Source organism: Ammospiza caudacuta, chromosome 16, assembly GCF_027887145.1.
Source record: "Ammospiza caudacuta isolate bAmmCau1 chromosome 16, bAmmCau1.pri, whole genome shotgun sequence".
In the NCBI taxonomy this organism is placed as follows: domain Eukaryota; kingdom Metazoa; phylum Chordata; class Aves; order Passeriformes; family Passerellidae; genus Ammospiza; species Ammospiza caudacuta.
The window spans coordinates 943,241-964,980 of record NC_080608.1 but is presented as its reverse complement, the minus strand read 5'-3'; the positions used below and the strand labels follow the sequence as shown (position 1 = coordinate 964,980).

The 21,740-nt window shown below is 44.7% G+C and overlaps 1 protein-coding gene across 4 annotated transcripts in view; it reads left to right on the top strand.

Annotated features, from left to right (window-relative positions):
• The window catches only part of FBXW11 (F-box and WD repeat domain containing 11), a 56,678-nt gene that overhangs the window by 17,528 nt on the left and 17,410 nt on the right, over positions 1-21,740 (top strand). For all 4 annotated transcript variants that reach the window (XR_009275398.1, XM_058815041.1, XM_058815042.1 and 1 more), the window contains 4 exons: positions 15,410-15,472; positions 16,527-16,752; positions 19,849-20,035; positions 21,361-21,451. Coding sequence is in view for 3 of the 4 variants with exons in the window: in XM_058815041.1 (XP_058671024.1) it covers positions 15,410-15,472; positions 16,527-16,752; positions 19,849-20,035; positions 21,361-21,451 (567 nt within the window). In the remaining variant the exon portion in view is untranslated. The remainder of the gene's footprint in view (positions 1-15,409; positions 15,473-16,526; positions 16,753-19,848; positions 20,036-21,360; positions 21,452-21,740) is intronic.

Below are 21,740 nucleotides of genomic sequence, written 5' to 3'. Positions count from 1 at the left end.
TTTTCCTCATGCAGTAAAATACCCTCACAGTGTTTTAAACCTTAGTATTTTAAACCTTGCCCTTTACTGGAGAAATATTTGCTTTCTGTATTCTGTGAGCTGTTAGTGAATGCAGAAGAGAAACAGGTCATTTATTTAAAAAAAAAAATTATTCCTGTTTGTGGTACTTGAGGTTTCTTCTCATCTACACTGGCTTTTGGTTTAATTGGTATTATTAGGAAATGCAGTCCCTGACACCTAACACTTGTTTCTGTTGCATGGAGAAGTACATATTAAGTGCCAGTTCATAATACTTGAAACTGCTGCAAGGCCTTATTTTTAACTGCTAACTGCTTAGTTACCTTTAATGATGTTTTTGTACGTGAACACACTGGTATCCAGTAGCTCCTGTTCTCATTTGCTTTGATATGGATTTCTCTGCAAGATTAAAACCAAAATTCTTGTTTAGGTCTTTAGAGAAACTGGTTCTTGTTAGAGAAATTTGTTAGCAGGTGTGTGATGCAGCCCTGTGGATGCAGCACCTTCCATGGCTCCATCCTTGGAGCTCAGCAGGGATTTTTGGAGTGTTTTGTGCTGCTGTTTGGGAAGTGGCTCCAGCAGGGCTGCCAGGCAGAGACTGCAGGGCTCTGGGCTCTGTGAGTAAACATCTCCAGTGTGGTGTGAGCACTGCTCATTAAGCAACAGAAGATAAGAGCCCAGGCATCACTTTGAATTATTGCATAATGTAGGAGGTGATGAAATAAGTCTTGGGAAATGAATTATTAGAGAGATATAAATGAAATTAACCCAGTAACCAAATACTGCCCCACCAAGTTTCTTCCCTGCCTTCAGTTATGCCTTTCTTCTACTTCTGTTTTTTTTAAAAATATTTTTATCTCTCTTTTAAAACTCCACTTAGGTTTTGTTGGGCTTATTTACACCCTCCCAAGGTCTTTGGGGTTCTTAGAAAAGTTTTCAGCTTAATTGCATGCAGTGCCCTGCTCTTCTTTGCCTCTGTGTTCAGCCATGGCCTGTGTGGCCTGGAAGCTCTAACAGAGTTCATTCCCTGCAGGAACAAGAACTGTCTCACTTCCAGAGCTGCCAGTGGGAGATCTCAGCTGGTTCCTCCACAGGCCAGACCATAAAGCTCATGCAGTGGCATTGTCAGACTCCTCCAGGCCCATTCTCCCAGGTACTCAGAGGCTTGGGGCAGCACCTCTGCCTTCCCTGTCCTTCATCCTTGCCTCCTGCCCAGCTCCAGAGGTGCTCCTGGAGCTGCATTTTCCTTTTCATGGAGTCCCCATCCCCAGAGGTGGCACTCAGAGCTCTGGGCTGGGTATAGAACATAAGTTTCCCTTCTTTCAGTTTAAACACAGAAGTTTTCAGAAGGAAGTTTATTTTTTTTTATTTATTGATGTTACAATTTAGTATTAACTTGCTTAAGCTTCTGTTTGTTTTTCTTTACTAATTTTGAGTTTCTGTTGATGTTTCTATTCTGATACCAGAGGGAAGCACAACAACAGAAAGTGTAGTTGGAAAAACTTGCAGTTGAAAGCTAAGAAATGAACATGAAAACTATTTAATCCTCCTTTTCCAGTACAAATTCAGGCACAGACATGATGCAGCTTTCTTAAAACCACAGAGTGCTGGAGATGGGCTCTGCTCAAACCTCCTCCTCCAGAGCATGAAATCACCAATGGGAGATGATGAGTGGCCTGTTGCTCTGGAGCTTGCATCCCTTTGGAAATGTTACTCTCTGTAGCTGTTGAAATGGGTTGTCATAACCAGACAACTGTTTTGCTGCTTCTGTTGGGTCTGAAGTCATTTACAAATACCTTTTTGACATGTTTTCTGGTATTTTGCCTCAAAACAGTGGAACTGTTACCATTTCTTTTTGGAAACAGTCCAACAGCTCCATTAAAAAGAAATACATATTTGATTCCTTTTCTTTAAAGGAACAGAATGTTCTGTCCAATATCTGAAATATTTCTGCTTGTTCCCTGTGTTTAAACAGACTTTTCAGGGACACAGCTTTCAAACCCAGGCCAGCAGTGTAGAAGCAAATAAAACTCCCCATGATGGGTCTGGGGGCAGTGTGGCAGGGGCATGGCCTGGATTCCCCAGTTCCTTAACCTGAGGTAAAAATGGCCAGTTCTCCCTCTGGTAATCAGCAGTGCTGCTTTCCAGTGTGGTTCCTTCTGTCTGGAGTCTCCTCTCAGTGAAAAGTGACACCAGTTTGGGGTTTGTTTTCAGCAGTTTCTTGTAATAACTTTTCTTTTTTAGTTCTCAGTGTGGGTGTTACAGATTTTGAGGCCTGATCCAGCAGCTCAGTTTGGTGGCAGTTGCACATCCTGCAGGCATTTGCAAAGGGTAGCATTGCATTTTATTCCCTGGTGCTCCAGTGCTTGGCCATCCTTGTCCTCTCCACCATATCCCAGCCTGTTTCCTTTGGAGAGCCTAAACTGGGATGAGCATTCTGCAGTCTGGACATCTTTTAGAGTCACAGCAGCTTCTGGTGGTGCTTCCAGCTGGTGTGGCCAGCCATGGCTTGGTGCTGGATCCAGATACCTCTGCCCAGCAGGATGGGGAAATGTGAAATGTAGGGATTGCTTTGTCCAAGTGTGATTTGTTCTCCAAAGGAAGCACTTCTCTGGTGTCCCTCATGTATCTGAGTGCTTTGGGCTTTATGACTTTAGTTTCTAACTGAGCCTGTTCATTCTTAGGGGCAAGAAGGGACCTTCTGTGTCTTGGGTCAGTTCTAGTGTTTGGTTGGAAATGGAAGTGAGTTGTTATTTACTGGAGTGAATCCCAGGATTGAGCTCTGAGCCAGAGCTTTGCTTTCCTCAGCTGAGGAGCAGAAATGTGTCCTTGATGTGGGAGAAGCAGCAAAATGGAGTAAATATCTGTGAGTTTTGGTTCCTGATTTGCCTGGGACATGACGTGCATCTGTCACTTGGAGCTGGCTGTGGCTCCTGCTGAGGATTCCAGCTGTATTCCCTGTGATCACAAAAGGGGGTGAGGATTCCAGCTGTATTCCCTGTGATCACAAAAGGGGGTGAGGATTCCAGCTGTATTCCCTGTGATCACAAAGGGGGTGAGGATTCCAGCTGTATTCCCTGTGATCACAAAAGGGGGTGAGGATTCCAGCTGTATTCCCTGTGGTCAGCAGAGAGGGGTGAGGATTCCAGCTGTATTCCCTGTGATCAGTTAGAGGGGGTGAGGATTCCAGCTGTATTCCCTGTGATCAGCAGAAGGGGATGAGGATTCCAGCTGTATTCCCTGTGATCAGTTAGAGAGGGTGAGGATTCCAGCTGTATTCCCTGTGATCAGCTAGAGGGGGGTGGGAGCAGCCTGTGAAACCTTGTGGCAGGTGGGAGTCACCCGTGGTGGCCTCCCCTGGCTGGCACCATTTGGGTGCTGCCAAGCCCTGACCTTTCTGCTTGTGGGGAAAGAGTTTTGCTACTACAGCCACCTGACACACACGAGTGCTTTTTTTGGACTTTGTTGTTTTCAGTGGTTTTTGGAGAGCGTTAAAGGTCATACACTTCATCCCCAAGCTGCCAAGTGTGCTTGAACAGAAGAGTGACCCCTTTCAGGAGCCTGCTCCTCTTGGTGGGGAGTTCTCTCATTGTGGTCTTCTCTTCAGAAGCTGCCAGTATTCAGAAGTCAGTAATTGACTTCATCACTGATCTTTCTGAGCCAGATGAGGTGGAAGTAGTGAAATGAGTCCCTCTGAGATACATCACTGCTGAAGGGACCTCTGAACACACCAAAAGTGATGGGAGCTTGGAGATCCAGTCCTTACTCCTTTGGGTGACTTGCTGGCCTGCCTTTTTTGTTGTTGGTGTTTCTGTCCTGTTCCATTCAGAGATCCCAGTCTGTCCACTCCACACTGGGCAGGATATGTCCCTGTGGAGGGAAGTTTTCCATGGTGAATTCATGGATCACCACAAGGTATTGGCAAATCCAGTGCCCATTGCTCAGAGCTGCAAGAGTGGATGCAATGCCAGACATTAATTGTGTCCCTCACAAAGCACAACACAGTCCCACTAAGCCTGAGAGATTTCACAAGTGGTGGGCAGGAGCTGTTATTGCTGATGGCTCTGCTCAAGTGTCTGCAGAAAGGATGCTGTTAGCCACAGCCTTGTGTTGATGCTTTCTCAGCCTCCTGTGGAAGAGAGGATTTTTTCTCTCTCTGATCCTGTTATGGTGGAAAGAAATGTGTTAGGAAACGTGCCTTGCTCCCTGCCTGCCTTCTGGAAGTGCCATGCTCGTGCTGGGAGGGATGGAGGAGGGAAATCTGCCCAAGGAGAGGAGGAGATGCAAGGCAATCTGCTCTGGGTGTGTGTGACAGTCCTCTTCCTTGCAGGTCTTGTCTCTTTCTCACAGAGGAATTTTCTAGGAAGCAGAAATGTATAATCAAATATTTCCTACCAAGATTGAAATATGGCATTTGTGCAGTGTCTTTGCACCTCAGCCTCCTCATCAGACCCCCCTGGCAGGAGGGTGGGTCCCTTGCTGAGGAGGATTCAGCAGCTGTGTGAGTGCCAGTGTTGATGGCTTTGCTGATACTGGAGGTGCCACTCTGCGTCTTCATCAGGACACTTACCCTCTCCAAGTGAGAGACTCCTGGTGCTTAGCACACTGCCCCTTCCCAGCTTCCCCTGAGCCTCTGTGATTTGCATCTGATGAGTTGGAGTTGTTGTGTGGGCCTTCAGGACTCACACTGAAGAGTCTTTACATAGGTGGTTGGTTTCTTATGGCAGGAGAACCCAAGTACATCAAGGGAGGCATCAGAGTCCAGGGTAGCACAGCTGGCTGCAGACACAGCAGGGGATTGAGCAAATTGTACCAATTCCCATCTGGCAGGGCTGGGGGAAGTGCTACAGCAGAGAAAGGAGGAACTGTAAAGTGAGCTTTTTACTCCTCTGTGTAATATTTCTGTGGCAAAAAGGTCCTGTTTGCAAAGCCTCACTGCTCTGTGGTGCAGGATGGTCTTCCACTGTTCCCAAGTGGATTTTGGGATTCCTGAGAAGTTTGAGGTGAAGCTGTGCCCTTGAAGAACAGTGCTGTAACTGATTTGTGTTATCCTGAAGTATCTGTGAAATCCTCTTTCAGCCTTGCTGATTTACCCTTCCCAAAGACCCTGCAGACTGTGGGGCTGCCCCAGGAAACAGAGCTGGGACTCCTGGGGCTGTCCCTGGGTTCAGAAGCTTTCCAGCAGCTTTCCTGCCTCTGTGCCATCCTGGCAGGCCCTGGGGCAGGGATTGTGCTGGCACTGCCAGGGCACAGGGCTGGGCTCGGGGTGCACAAGGTGTCAGCTGGCCCTGCCTTTGGTTTGCCCTGTGCCACAGCTCTGCCATCCCTCTCACACAAGAAGCTGTGGTGTGGATTGAAAATAATCTTCCCAAGCCAGGAACCTGACACGTGGGGCAACTGTTCCTGCTGTTCTCACATCCTCTTCTGCAGAGTCCCACAGTGAGGTGCTGCTGTATTCATCAACTGGATCTTGAAGTTGTAGAGAGAGAAGGGGTGCTGACCTTCCAGGTCAGGAACATTTACCATCCATTATATAAATCATGTGAAATCTAAATTATGCAATTGCACATGCCTTTGAAAAGCCAGATGGAATCAGCACTCAAGTGCAGAGTGTCTGCCTATCCCCAGGCAAGGCTGGGTGAATATTTTTAAAAAATTATTTGAGTATTTTTTTACAACTTGTATCACTGAAGGCCTTTTCATTTAGCTGCAGTTAGGCTGCAGCCCTCATGGAGATAAGATTTTCTCCACGTTCTGGGTTGCTTGGATATCAGCAGTTCCAAACCCACACTGAACCTGTGCATAAAAAGCTTGTGTTTCAGGCAATTAGGGAGTGATTAGAATTTCCTGAGGAGTTGTGAAGATTGATCCATTTCTGTGAGCTGCCAAGTCTGGAAGACCCTGCTCTACATCTCTGGAGGGAACAACTGGACTTCCAGCAGGACAGGATTCTTCCTTGGGGTAGCTCGCTGGTTCTTGGCTGCAGTTGTATTGAATTTTCATTGTGGTGGCTGCTTTTTTCTGTATTTCTTTTGTGTGCAAATACCATCTATTTTGCAAAAGATGAATAATTGAGGGTTATTGCAGGTTTAGTATTTCAGACTGTCCAGTGGCTTTCAGTAACCTTTGTGTAGCTTTCCCTGTAAAAGTTTGTATAGAAGCCTGTTCAAAACCTGCTTAAAGTTTTGCAGTGTCTGAGGCCTTTGAGTGTCCCCTCCCTCTCACAGCTCTTCAAACCCCTCATGCTGAGGGTTGTGCTTTGGGCTGACAATTTGAGGTAACTCCCTTTAGTTTGATATGGAAACAGCAGGAGAGATCTGAACCCAAATTCCCTCTGGGAAACCAGGAATAATCTTTGAAGTATTTTAACTTTGCACCAGGCAGCCGAGTTGCAAATGTGTAGTTAATCTTAACAGAAGCTAATTTATTTTTGATGAATTTGAACTGATCTAATTACTAGCTTAGCCTGAAATTTGCTTCCCAGATGTTACTTATCCTGCCTTGAATCTGGAATACTGTTAACATTTATTAATTCTGTGGGGCAGAGTGTTGTCTTCTGCCTTGTTTACCCCTGAATGTGGTGTAGAGAAAAAGGTCCAACTTCTGGAGCTTTTGGAGTTTGATTTTGCCTTGCCGTGGTGTGGAGGTGTCCATCCAGGCCCTGGCTTTGGGAAGGATGCTCCATGGGAAAGGCAGAGCTTGCAGGAGGGGCTGGGCAGGGTCTGAGCTGTGAGCAGCAGTGCTGGTGGAGCAGTTGGTGCTGCAGGGATGCAGCCGCTGCCTCTGGAGTGTCTTGGCTGCTCCTGGAGCTGGAATTCAGCTGCTGTTCTGTGCTCAGCCCTCGGTCAGGTGTGCGAATCTGAGCACTCAGCAGTCGAATGCAACTTTAAATAGTTTGTTTTACTTTTACAAGTCCTGTAAATGACGAGATGAGTGGATCTGAAGAGGTCTCTTTGCATCTGCTCTAAAAGGAAGAAAAGCGATGATAATCTTAAGCCGGTATTTTCCCTTCAAGTTTTCTTTTTTGGATGCTTTTTTAATACAGGAAATAAAAGCCAAATCAGTTTTTTACTAGACATTGAGAGAGTTTCTAAGGTAGTAAATATGACTTAATGTTTTCATTATATATATTAAAAAATCCCAAAAGCTTGACATACCTAATCCTCCTAACTGCCTACCAAAATCCAGTTATTAGAGTAGCTTTTGATACAGTTACAGGTGCAGATGTTGTGAACAAGAGTGTAACATGGTGTAGTCAAAGCTTTGAAAACTTAAGCTCTGCTTTTCCTTCAGAACTTTCAGTGAGTTTGCTGTATAAGGGACATGGTTTGAAGTTTGCCCTGAGTTTTAAAAGTACAGAGGAAAAACTGTTCTGCTTTGGGATGGATTAAGATTAAAAGTGCAGATTCTGCCTAAATAAGTTTATCTCGAAAATAGATGAACCATTAGTGCAAAACTGCTGCTAATAATTGTGGCTGAGAACTTGTGGTAACTTCTTTATTTAAAAATATCAATTGAAAAAGCAAATCACTACCTTGCTCCTGACATCTGTATACCTTCCTACAGCCTGTTTGTCAGGGCCATGTCTCTGGTTTAAACATTGTACTTTTAAGAAAAGGTTATTCACAGGCAGAAGGGATTTGTCTTTTGAAGTATTTGGCCTGTAGGGCAGTGAAAGTTAATTGTGAGATGTTTTAGGCAAGTGACTGCAAGTGTTATCAGTGATATCAGTGATAAGCTTGATGGCTGCTTTGATTCACATTTGAGTGTTGAGATTTGCTGCTGTGGCAGGAATGGATTGGGGTTCCTGCACACATCGGTGCCTGCCAAGGAAAGCTGAGTGACTGGGCAGTGAAAGGAATGAACTGAGACACCTGGAAAACAAACACCACTCTGAGCTGAAGGTGCAATTAAAGCTCCTGTTGGGTGGGAAAATGAATCCAGTTTTCCTCTGGATGAGCCTCAGGTGAGGCTTTGCAGAGAGCCTTGACTGAAGCTCCTCTTATTGCTGGCTGCTCTTGTGCAAGCTGGGAGATGATGATGATGATGGTTATTATTAATTGAAAATTTCCCCCTGGCAGCACAAGCTGAGCTTGTGGGCACCTTAACCCCCAGCCCTGGCTGAAGTGCCAGCTGTTTTTGCCATTTCTCCTGCATCACAGGTGCTCTGTGTCTGAGGGCAGGTGGACACACAGTGGTTTTTCTGTGTTTGGGCTCTGGTTTCCATCCAGCATCAGGGTTTGCACCATGTGCAGTTTTGCAGGCCGTGCTTTGGTGCTGGAGTGGTGCAGGGATGAGTCATCAAATTGCTACAATTACACAATTCCCTGCTCATTGTCCTTGTAAATACACCGTGGTTTTATAGCATGGGTACAGGCAGGTTTGGGTTACTGACTCTTTACTCCAGACACTCAGAACATTAAATGAGAGTTTAGGGTGTCTTTGAAACAGTTCTTGCAAGGAAGGTGTTGTTAATGGGATCCTGCAATACCTGTTGAGGTAAGGCTGCCCTTAAGACCCAGCCAGTTACTGCAAATTTAAAACCCAACCAAACCAAATCAAACCCCCACTGGATGTCTCTTGGGATTGCAGTAATTACATTGTTTTTCTGGTGACATCAGCCTGCTGTGTGGAAATGGAGGCGTGCTGGAAAATAGCTCTGAACTTGGACAGAAGTGCAATTGTTTTGTTTCTTATGACAACCTACACTGAACTAACTAAGTCATTAAGTCAGTCAGTGAATATTTTTGATGTAAATCTTTCTGAGAACATGTGATACGTTATTTCAGAAGTTGTAAAAGCCCCAGAATGACTTTCCTGCTACAGTTCTCCATCATCTGTGGCCCTTCACAGGCTGGGGTAAGGATTAAATCCTGCCCTGCCAGGCAGGCTCAGGCTGCAGTTTGGGCACAGAGCTGCCTGTAAAAGGATGTGCCATCACCAAAGGCTCATGGTGCAGTTGGAGTCCTTGCTGAGTGTTTCATGGAATTGGATCAGAAAAGTAATCCTGAGCTGCTGAGCATTTTCATGTGTAATTTCAGTTTCAAAAGAAGTTATGTGCTGTGACTCTGGGTGCTGCCCCCACTGACCTGACTTGTGAGGGCCACCAGGGTCATCAGAGGGATGGAGCACTTCTCCTATGAGGAAAGGCTGAGGAAATTGGGATTGTTCAGCCTGGACAAGGGCAGGCTCCAAGGAGATCTCATTCTGGCCTTCCAGGAGCTGAAGGGAGAGGTGACTGAGCATGGAGAGAGATGATTTACATGATTTTATTAGTTTCATGTGAATTTAGAAATTCTGAACACTCAGAGATACACAGTTTTATGTGTTTTATAGAAGTATATACACACACACACAAGATCAGTGAGTTAATTCATAATAAGTTTAAGGTGAAGACTGATACTCTCAAAGGAAAGTTAACATAGTGGTATTAATTGTCAGTCATCAAAGCAGTGGTGATTAAGCAGAGTGATCTCCTTAGTGACTGCTTGTGGTCTTTGGAACCTGCAGAAATGACTGTTCTGGAACATGTAGGTGAGGGATGGCTTGAGGTTTTCCTTCTTTGAGCAGAGGCAAGAGCAAGCAATTCTAGTTTTGGGAGACTTATTGCTCTGGCCAAAACCTCCTGCAAAGCAAACCCTTGAGAGGTGTCAAACTGGGGTATGGAAGAGCATTAGGTATCTTCTAAAAACTTACCATCTGTAACTTGTGGTCAAACTTTAGTTTGTAGCAGCTTGAAACACAAACTGGGGAACTGTGGTGCTGAATTCAGCATGTCTTCCTTTTGACTTTTTGGTGGTTAGTCAGAGGCCAAATAAAAATTAATGCCCTATTTTTGGTTCCGAGGGTTTTTTTCTAATTTTGCCTTCAGCTGTTGGCTCTTGGTAGACTCTTTAAGTATTTTAAGTATATTTTTGTCTGAACTTCCAGCAATAGCTGCACTAAAATAAAACCTGGCAACTGGGAGAGCAGCAAGCTAGGTAAGAATTGAAGCATGTTCAGCCTAATTCGTGCAGCTCCCCAGTGCTTACATAAACAGTTTAGTTTAAGCTGAAACAAGCAATTACTAAAACAGGCACCAAATATAGACATGGCTATGGTCAGCAGTGTAAACCTTCATGTTTGGTGGACAGCCAGCTGTCCCTGGGGGCCAAGGAGGCCAATGGAACTTGGGGACATGAGGACTTTTACGTTTCTTCACAGGCAGATTTTGAGGAGGGTGAGAAGGGAGGGATTTGGTCCTTGCTGTGAGAGAGGTTCATTCCCATCTTGTGCAGTCTAGGTTAGGGGTTCTCCAACTTAATTTCATATTTGTGCTCCAGAACGTTTTTACTGAGAGCCTCTCCATAGTTAGAAGAGGAAAATCCCCTCTAATCCCTGATCAAATATGAAGATGTTGTTAGTAACCATTGTTTAACAGGTTCCTGGGTCAGCAAATACTGCCCATTTCTCCCCGTGGAGATGCTCATTCCATTTGGAAATGCCCTGAAGCCTTTGGCAGTTTCTGGCTCTATTAAAAGCAGGAAGCCATGAGGGGTATGTGCTCATCACTTCTGGCTGGTGCAGATGGCAGCCCAGCTTTGTCCCTTGCTGCTGGCTCCAGCTGTCCCAGAGGATGGCAGATTCCTCTCTTGCCCTGGGAAATGTGTGTGGGACCTCCACAGTCCCTGTGGGGCAGAGCTGGCTTCAGGAGGGCATTGAAGCTGCAGTGCTGTGTACTCCACCTGCAGAGTTTGATTCTGAGGTATCCAAGTATGTATTTGTTATTTTGTGTTGGTTCTTTAGCTTCTTCAAAATCAGATGTGGTTTGTTAAAGGCGTTCAGAACCTGTTCAGCTGAATTGTTTTAATTGGTTTTGCTTATTTTGTAAGTTTACCTGAAATTTCCTGGTGGTTTTTTCCAGAGAGTGAGAACCTTGTGAAAAGTTAGACTGTTGAAGACTTAGCTGGGTCTTTAACTGGGATGGGAATTACTGCTGTAGTTTCAAGGGCAATGAGACATAGAAGTTCTTGCTTCCTTTCCCTTTCATTAAAGCTCAAATATAAGACTCTCTTCTTTTTTTCAGGGCAACAGAGCTGTTGTCTTGTTTTGTCCATCCATCCTCTGTATCCTGTGAATCTTTTATTTGTCAGGGAAAGCTTTATTATCATCAGAGAAACTTAGCAGTGCTGTGAGCCTTGCTCAGTGCTGAAACTTGTGTGTTCTGCCCCAGTTCCCAGGATTTCCTGCTATCACTTCCATGATTGCTCTCCCGTACTGGAGCTCTCAGTGGCTGCAGAACAAAGCTGCACCTGGCTGTTCTCCTGCCCAGGCAATTGAGTGACTCAAGGCACTCCCAACTCCCAGAACCCAGTGCAACCCAGGCTGAGAGCAGCCTGCTGGAAATCTGGAGCAGCCTCTCCAGGTTTGATGGATTTCTGCTGGAAAAGGTGCAGCTTTTCCTGCTCCTTCTGAGGGAGGGGAGCCTTGCAGTGCCACTCACCTGCAGGAAAACACTGAGTGCTTTTGCCCCTCACATCCTCAGATCTGTGCAACTGCTGTACTGGAGACATCAGATGCTGTTGGTATCCAAGGATCTTAATTGAAACTGTGATTTGTGGAGTTATGGAATACCTACAGTATCTTTGCCTTTGGGGATCATTCATAGTTCTTTCTGTTTCAGAAGCTTTTTGTAATCTCCAAAAGGAATTAGCTTGATGTAATCAGGCTCGTCAGAGCCTCTTTCTCTCCAAGTAACTTGTAAACCTGTTTTTGCCACAGTTTTCTGCACCCCATAGAAATCCCATAAAATTAAAGTATTGTGGAGCAGAAAGACTAAGGAAAGCCTGAAGTTTCTGTGGGACTAAGCAAGAAATGTGGGATACAAATCTCCAGGAAATGAGCTTTTAAACTTGCCCAGCTTGTGAAGCAATGTGTGAATTTTACTGCCATTTCTGGTTACAGTCAGTGGAAATAGAGGCTGGGGCTTTGCTCAGTGTAACTCAATTCATTTGGGTTTCAACAACTGTGAGGCAGCAACAAACCATCCCAGCTTGGACCCATTGTTATCTCCTGGCTGTCACTGCTGTTCCCAGTAGGGATGGAGAGCACTTACTCCAGGCTGACTAATTAAGGAATGACAGCTGGTTGGAAATAATCATTCTACTTTTGCAAGAGCCATGAGCAACTTCACAAGAATTCCTGGAAGAAATGAACCTATAAACAAGATGAATTGACAATATTTAGAAGCTCTTGCCCTGTGAGAAGCTGCAAGGCTCTTGTGGAGGTCAGAATCACACTTGGAGAATGTCTGCAGGGCAGCTCAGCCTTGCTGGGGTCACTGGGATGAGATGTCAGTGCTTCCATCAGGCCTGGGAGCTGTTGAGCAGCGGAGCTGGGGGAATTGGGGTGAATTCCGTGGTGATGGCACTTCAAAGCCACGTGGGAAAGCAGCTGTGTGTGGAGCTGGGTGGGGTGAGCAGAGGTGCCACTGAGGGAAGGGAAGAGCTGCCCTTGGAGATGCCTATTGGTGTTCTTGCACAAGGACTGGTGACACCATCTGTCAGGAATTCTGAAATCCTTCTTCTGCCAAGTGCTGGGAATGGACAGGGCAGATCAGAGCTGTCTGATTGCTTCTTCCAGCCAGCAGGGCAGGACCCACCCATCACCTCCTGCTCTCCAGTTAGTAGGCTTAAGTGTTGGAGAGAGAGATTGGAGTCTGAATTGGGATGGGTGTGATGCGGGAATGACCCCAAAATGAAGTGTTTTAAGAGAAGCAGAGCAAGTTTATTAGGAAAAGAAGATATAATAGGGAAAACAAGATATGTATTTGGGAGCAGAAAGGGAAAGGATGAAGGATTTAAAAGCTCTAAAATTCAGTAAGAAAGTGTGGAATGAGTCAGGGTGGGAAAAGAGTAGATGTAGTAGTAGATGCCATTAAATGAATGCAGCTGTCAACTTCCTGGTGAAATATCTGAATACCATGTTCATTTCCAGCCTAAAATACAAGCTGAGTTATCTGCCCCCACACTCATGGCTCACATGGTGACAGGACACGAGTGTCTCTGGGAGCAGTGCATTTGGAGTCCCCATCCCTGGAGGTGTCCCAGGAACACCTGGAGGTGGCACTCTGTGCTCTGGGCAGGGGACAAGGTGGGCATAGGGCACAGCCTGGGCTCAGTGGTCCCTGTGGTTTTTCCAGCCTTAATGGTTCTGTGGTCCTGTGAGATTCCAAGGCTGTAGCCTCTCCCACAGCCTGCTGCCCAGGTCTTTCCCAGTTCAGTGGAATTGAGTAGGGCACAGCACAGAGGGAAACTCACTTTACAGTCTGCTGATGTGGAAATCTGATGGTTTTGGTGACATTTGTGTCCCTGCACTCTGTGTCACAGTGTGCTGTGCTGTAGTTCTATTGGATGTTCATAGAATGACATCATGTTTAGGAGGCAGTTCTTGGTCTCCATCCCTGGGAAAGCTGGCAAAGATCTCTGAGATATTTTCTGATAAAGGGAGAAATGCAATGGCAGAGTCCCACCATAGCCTGCTGAAGGAAAGTTAGGACATAGATGGATAAAATGTGAGATTTCTGCTGAATTTGCTGACCAAAGCCACCTGTTTGATATTCTCAGTGTTCTTGTTTGTAGCTGCCAGGATCCATGGGTTTATTCAGCCTTCAGCTGCCAAAGGACACGAGATGTTCCTTACTCATTTAAGGACACACTAATTGGATGCACAGTTAACAACATATAATCACTCTAATGAGTGTTTTTACATATTCATATTGAAATAAAATCAAATCAAAGACACCCTGCATAGTTCCCTGGTGGCATGTTTGCTTTCCAGGATGGTGTAACTGGTGTGGGCTGGCTGGTCCCAGTCAGTGAGGGGCTGCTGTGAGTTCCCTCCTGGGGAGGATCAGCCCTTGCACTGCTTTGTGCCCCAGTGAGAGGGGCTGGTTGGGACTTGTGAATAACTGGGATGGCCCTGCAGAGACTGTGACTGCAAAAACCATGGAAGGTGTGGCTGTCTGTTCTGTGGCTGTCCAGAAACACTAAAATCCATGTTTTTGTAGAGACACCCCAAACATCTCCTGCCTTTTATTCCTTTCTGGATTTCCCTCCAGCCACCTCCTGGGTTTGTACATGTCACTGTTGTGTGTCATGAGCAGGCACTTGAGTCTTTCCATCACCTGTGGGCACAGTTTTATCCTGCCATCCTCAGCCCATGTGCCATGTGTTTTCCTCTCCTTCAGAGAGGGCCCGGGGTAGGCTTGAGCCAAGGCACAGGGCAGGGGAGGGAGGGTTGCTGTGGGCAGGACACTGCTCATTTTCCAGGTTCTCTGGTTTGTGCAGCACATCCTTGTGGAGGAAAGAGGAGGAGATGAATGCTTTTGAGATGGAATTGTGTTTTGAGTGGGGGTGGATGCAGTTTCTAAGGAGTTATCCATAATCCAAGATGGTAGGAGTAAGGGAATTGTGTGACTTACTCCATTGGATGTTTTAGCTGAGCTCCTTGTTCCTGTTGAGACAGAAGAGAAGAAGGCTGAAATAATTGCAGGTGTTTGAGGACACTCAGTTTGTCCTGCTAACCCTCTGCCAGTGCCCTGGGCATGGGGATGGGGAGGGCAGGGCTGGGGGAAGCTGGAACTGCCTGGGAATGAGGGATTTGGGAGCAGGGAGGAGAGGTGGTGGTGGTGTACCATGGGCAGCAAAAGGGAACAGCTCATCAACAACAGGGACAGAAAAGAGACAGGGGTGAGCTCAGAGAAACGTTTACAGCTGCAGCTTTGTGGAAATGCTTCCATCTTTCATTGGTGAAGGAAAGGGAGGGAAGCAATAGTAAGGATCAATTCTGGTTTGGGCAGAGCATGCAATAAAGGCAGGGGTGACTGCCAAGGGTTGTAGGCACAGCCTGGGCAGTGAATTGCAGAGATGTTCTGCAGAGAATGATCCCTATTCCTAGAGCTGGGAAAAAAGCATATTCTGTTGCATGTAAGTAGTGTATAGTGATTTTTTTCTTTTTTTTTTTTTTTTTTTGCCTAGCTGTATGCAATTTAACTTTGGCAGAAAGTGCTGGTTGAGTACATTGACAGGTTTAATTGCTTTGGCTTGAGTAGGATGAAAGTGAATTTATTTCCCAGTGAGAAAAGCGTTGAAAGGCTGCATGAAAACCTGTCAAAGGAAATTGAAGCGGGGTTGGGGAGTTATCTTTACAGTAAATGGAATTGATAAACATGTCAGTTAAAAGGGGAATTTATTTATAAGACTCAGGTTTTGTGGCCAGAAGTCTTTGAGAATTCCATTCACTGGGAAAATGAATTTTATTTGTTCAATTGGTTTGCTTTTTTGTAATGCTTGTAGAGCAAGAAATTGTCACAGAGTAAGAAGCTGAAGTAATATTTGTTCTTTTTTTCCAGAACACGTCAGTAATGGAGGATCAGAATGAAGATGAGTCTCCAAAGAAAAATACCTTGTGGCAGGTAGGACTAACATGGATGTAGAAGGAGAGGTGCCAGGATTTTGTATGTTCCTGCTTTTGAGAAATGGCCAAATCTTGGTCTGCATAATCATCCTTGGATGTAGTTGGCTGTATCCTCCTAAAATTAGCTCAGCCTTCAAGTGAAGGATGGTGCCAGTGGATAATCCTCAAGAAATTATCATTTTTGCTCAGATTTTATAGTTTGTGCTGACCTTGGAAGGACAATGCTCTGTCAAAGCAACCTTGGGAATAAAGTTAATTTATATTTCTGAGCATGTGACTGTTGTTTAGAATGAGAAGTTCAACATGGCAAGGACTCACAACGTCTGCTTTGAAGAAGTTTGGGGATATTCTGGAGCTCCAGTTGCTCCCCAGCAGCCCCTTGGCTCCTGAGGGGCTCAGAGGAGGGGGCATCACTCTGAGCTGTGCTCAGTAATTAGCAGTGGCTCCTGCTGGGGTGTTCTGATGTGGAGCTGAAGCTCCTGGGATTTTAATGAGGTGTTCATGTGCATGTCCCAAACATTGACAGGAGCAAAAACAAACCAAGCCTTTGATTCTCAGTTTTTATTTGAGGACAACCAGTGCAACACTGACATGAGGGTCTCAAATTCTTATTTTAACTGCCAGAATCTGAGCAGAACATTTGTGGAGACAATCTGCAATGTGCCTAGAAACCACTGCTTTGAGCTGGGAAAGGTAGTTCTAAAAACAATTACATCCTTGGGGTTTAAGTGGTAAAAAGTGTAAGGGAGGAATTCAAGATTTTCACTGTAAGTAGTAATTTTGGGAGCAAAGGCTATGAAAGACTTCAAAAAGTCTTTGAAATTCATCTGATGTAACTCATTTCTTGAAGAATGTGTTTTAAAATTAAGTTTTGATTATTTCTTTGCATCTTCTTACATGTTCTTCCTTGAGAGAGATTTTATTAAGCTGTTCCTGTAGCTTATATATGAATACCAATATTTCAATATTGGTATTTATATGTATTTAAGTATATAAATATCAATATTTAAATGTACACTAACATATAAATAATGTTCCTTTTCCAACCCCAGATAAGTAATGGAACTTCATCTGTGATTGTCTCAAGAAAAAGACCATCGGAAGGAAATTACGAAAAGGAAAAAGACTTGTGTATAAAATACTTTGACCAGTGGTCTGAATCAGATCAAGTGGAATTTGTGGAACACCTCATTTCCCGGATGTGTCACTATCAGCATGGACATATTAACTCCTACCTGAAGCCCATGTTACAGCGGGACTTCATCACTGCGCTGCCAGGTAAGGCCAGGGCACGAGCAGGGACTCCCCTTGGGGACATCCCTGCATCCCACTGTCCCTCAGAGAGCCTCTGCTGCTTCCTGCTGCAGGGAGGGGCAGCAGGGTGCTGAACCCCTTCTGTGATTGATTGTGTTGGCCACTGGATGCCAGTGTTGTTCCACGTTAACACGGTCGGGCTGGTGTAGCCCAAAGGATTTGTGCTGGAATTGGAGCTGAGCTGTCACAAAAGTTGTGTGTCTGCAAGCTTTGGTCTGAACTCCTTTTTCATACAGAAACTGCTACTGCAGAGGTATTTTAGTTTAGGAACTCTTACATTTTAGTGTTGTTCTGAGTTTCTGCTTAGATGAGTGCATCTAGTTTGTCCACTCTCGTTGCTGACCTGAGAGCAAAATCACTTGTGGATTTTTATTGTGTTGTCCAACCCTGGCTCCTCCTTTCACAACCTCTTCTGACACCCACAAGTGTCAGCGTGTGTTGATATGTTCACATATGAAATCTGTTTTTGTACTTGCTCAGTGAATTTTTTCACAAAAATGCAGAGCAGCAATAGTGGATATACAGAATATCTAGGTTGTAATCTGGTAAAGTTGTGGTTTTTTTCAATAAGTTTTTGGAAGAAATTGTATCTGGGTTCTTGCTGCTAGGGGCAGTGATTCATATGATTCTTGGAAAGGGAAAAGTATGGACTTGTTTGCAGAGTGGGAAATCAGCCTGGGTGAGTGCTCAGTGTGTTCTGTGTGCCCCTGGCACAGCCTCACCCTGCAGTGTGTGAGCAGCCTGGGCACAGGAATGCCAGGACAGTTCTGAGCACTGAGGGTGGAAGAGGCCTTGCAAAACCTGAAAGCTAAATCCTATAACTCCAAATCAGCTGCTCCTCCTAGAAATGACTCTCCAGACCCTTCATTTGCAAGTCTGATCTTCAATTAAAATTTTGTTTGCTTTTATACCTCAGGGCTGATAGAGAATTGGACAGATCTTTCATTTTATGTATTTCTGCCTAAGAAAATGTTGGAAGGTTTGTAAGGTGACACTTGTTTACACCACATTTGTATATACCAAAATACATCTTTACAACTTCTGTTGCTTGTCCCCAGTGTAAATACTGGGAGTTGTTCCCATGTTCAGCCTTCCTTGAAGGTGCTGTGGTGTGCAGAGAACATCTGTCCAGATTTACCCAGGAACTTAATCCCAGCTGCTTGAAATCAATGCTGTGTTGGGCTGCAGGCACATTAAAGGAACTGGAGTACCACTCTCAGGCACATGGAGGGATTTCTGGGGTCATTCTGTGCAGGGCCAGGAGTTGGAGTTGATGATCCTTGTGGGTCCCTTCCAACTCGGGATACTAAATTCAATTCTTTTTAAAAGATGGCTTTGCTTGTCTTGAAGAAGTCAAAATCTTTTTTTGTAAAGAGTAGTAGTTTTTGCTCACTGTCCTGACCAATGTTACACCTATGAGAATGCAGGAAAAATGGAAGAAGAGTTAGATGGAATTGTTTTCAGTGACAGAGTGGTAACTGTGGCATGTTTCCTGATCTAAGTGACTGATTTGTATCTGATGTTGATCACATTTAGAGAGTTGACATCCCACATTTGGGTTTCATTTCACACAAAGTGATATTTATACACAGACCTTTGAAATCCCTGTGAATTTTAATTGTTTGAATTTATTATTGAAATTCAACCAAACCTTCAGCTGTTCCCTCTAATCAACAACAGCTCTTTTTCACCATTTTGGTTAAACTGTAAAGACTCTGTAGCGTCATAAGGGATGGCTGTCATATTTTCCTTTGAAAAGTCTACCAATAGATGTCAAATTCATTTTTCTTCAGAAAGTGGAAAGGCTTTAGTACCTATTTCAGAAATTTTCTAAAACAAATCTCTGTCTTTTAATATAAAATAGGGATATGCAGCTATTTCAGGCCTTAATGTGTCTTAAACTTCGTCCTGCATGTTGTCTGACATCAAATCTATTCTTGAGATTTTTACTGCTAGCAGAAGTTCACATGTTTAAATTGCTACATCCAAAAGAGATGTCAAGTGAAATATTTACCCTAATTAACATAATAGGATCAGGTCTAAAGCACAGACACAAAGGACAGGGCCACTAGACATATGTTATAGTTACCTAAATAATGTAGAATAAATCAATAAATGAGTAGACTCGCATGTATTAGTTTCTGCTGTCTGCTGCTGTTCATTTTTATGAAGGCCATGTGAAATTCAGTGTGCAGTGGAGGACTGTATGAATATACTTTCTTCATGCTCTAAAAAATAACAGTAGTTCCTTTGATTTGTCAGGACTGTTTGAAGCCTAAAGTGGGCTGTCATGAGATAAAGTGGAAAATTAAAAAGGTCGTCATCTCCTGGTTTGAAAGATTTTTTTCATGCTTGGCCAAGGGGTGTATGTTACTCATGAAAATTGAGTTATTCAACATCTCAGGTTCAGGGAAGTTTTGTGGAAAGCAAAATTGCAGGTCTTTGAAATAAGGAACAGACCGAGCAGTGACTTTTCCACAGGGAAGAATTTCTCTCCAGTATCCCATCTAACGCTGCCCTGTGGCAGGGAAGCATTCCCCCTGTCCTGGCCCTGCAGTTCCTGATGCAGAGGAACTTTCCTGCAGCCCTTCCTGACACTGGCAGGGGCCCTGAGGCCCCCACAGAACCTTCCCTTCTCCAGGCTAAACATTCCCAGCCCTTCCAGCCTGGTTCCAGGGGGAGCTGCTCTGGTCCCTCCAGCAGCTCCAGGGCCTCCTCTGGACGTGCTCCAACAGTTCCATGTCCTTGTCTTGGGGACACAGAGCTGTAATCCCTGCTCCAGGTGGGATTTCAGGAGAGCAGAGTGCAGGGGAGAATCCCCTCCTGGGCCTGTCCGCGCTGCTTTTCCTGCACCATAGGAAGAGTGGAAAGACAGGCAGGGAAGACAAAACCTTGGGGATATTTTGGTGTCTCTGTGTGCACTCACCTGTAGCTGGTGCCTCTGCCAATGGCAGTGTTCTCACATTGGTGCCCTGCCCTGAAGCTCTGCATTCTCAGTGTCTTGCAAAGCTGCTTTGGTTGTTTCTGTGCACTCACTGACTGCTCTTCATTTCTTTGTAGAGCAAGGCTTAGATCACATAGCAGAAAACATCCTTTCCTATCTCGATGCCAGATCCCTGTGTGCAGCAGAGCTGGTGTGTAAGGAGTGGCAGAGAGTGATCTCAGAGGGGATGCTCTGGAAGAAGCTCATTGAGAGGATGGTACGCACGGACCCGCTCTGGAAGGGGCTCTCCGAGAGGAGGGGCTGGTGAGTGCTCACTGTGGCTCTCAGTTTTTGGGGGGTTGTGGGTCCCAGGGTGAGGGGAGAGATGAGAATTGACTCCCAAGTTCTTAGAAGGCTGGTTTATTGTTCTATTCTATTCTGAAAATTATATACTAAAACTATACTACAGAAAGAGAAAGGAGACATCAGAAGGCTTGAAAAGAATAATAATAATAGAAGATATATATAAAGATATCTTATAATAAAAGATATATATAAAGATAGCTTATAATAAAGACAATAAAAGCCTGTGACAGACTCAGAGAGCCTGACACAGCTAGACTGGGATTGGTCATTAAGTTAAAACAATTCACATGGAACCAAAGATGCACGTGTTGGTAACAACCTTCAAACCACATTCCAAGCAATCAGATAATTATTTACATTTCTTTTCTGAGGCTTCTCAGGAGAAAAAATCCTGGTGAAGGGATTTTTCATAAAATATGACAGTAACACCTGAGCTCCCCTGCTGCTGCACAGCCTCCTGCACACATCCTCCCACGAGCTCTGCCCCAAAGGAAGGGTACAGGAGATGGGTATTGCTGAGCTCCTGATCTCTGCTGGGGCTGGAGGCCAAAGCTGTCAGCTCCCCTTTCTGCTCTGCCTTTGCCCCTGTCCTTTTGAGCTCCCATGTCTGACACCATTTTTTCTTGCTTGAGTCTGTGCAAATTTGGAATTTCTATATTGTGAGGAGAACTGTCAGTTCCATCAGCTCACAAAAAACAGTGCCAGCACATTTGCAGGGCTTTTTCTCAAGTGAATTATTTCCAATTGACTTTTTCTGGTTTGGTTTTGGTGTGGTTTATTTTTTTTTGTTTTTTTTTTTTTTTTTTTTTTTTAATTTGTTTTTTTTCTGTTTGGTTTTTGTTGTTGTTGTTGTTTTTTGTTTTTGTTTTTTTTTCTTAAAGTATAAAATAGCAGCTTGGGCTGCAGGAGCCTCTCAAAGGGGAAACCCTTGTTTTCCTGTCCATCCCAAGTTTCTGGAGAGCTGTTCTGCTTCAGAAACCTGTTTCCCTGTGCTCTCTAGTGGTGTGCCTGAGCAAAGGCATGTACAGAGCAAGGGGATGGCACAAGGATGAAACCTTGTGGAGCAGGAAATCAGAACTGGAAAACACTTGTTATCTTTTTAACCTTGGACATTCTAAATATTTGCCAAATTGCAAAGTCACAAGGGCTGTAATAGCGATACTAAAATTCTCCCAGACATTTCTGAGTATATGTGCTGAGGGTTTTGTTCTGGGCAGGCTTTGCATTCCTGTGAAGTTTGAATTCTTTGTGGTACACTGAAAACTGTTTCTCCTTCTTTCTAGGGATCAGTACCTGTTTAAAAACAGACCAACAGATGGGCCCCCAAATTCATTTTACAGGTCCTTATACCCAAAGATAATCCAGGATATAGAGGTAGGTGTTCTGATCTGTCCTGTCTGCAGGACAGGTAATGGGGCTGATTTTGGGGTTTCAGAGGTGGTGAATGTTGAACAGTGAATCTGTGTCACTGCTGCTCCTGGGGTGATGTAAAAAGCATCCTCAGCAGCTCCCTGGCACAGCAGGTGCATTGGTTTAGGTATTAACACCATCTTTTTTGCATTTCAAGAGTTTTGAAGCTCTTCTGAGACTATGGATTTTAATAAAATAGCAGGTTTAGGATACACTACTCCAAGAAAATTCCCTGTATTGCTGAATGTTCAGT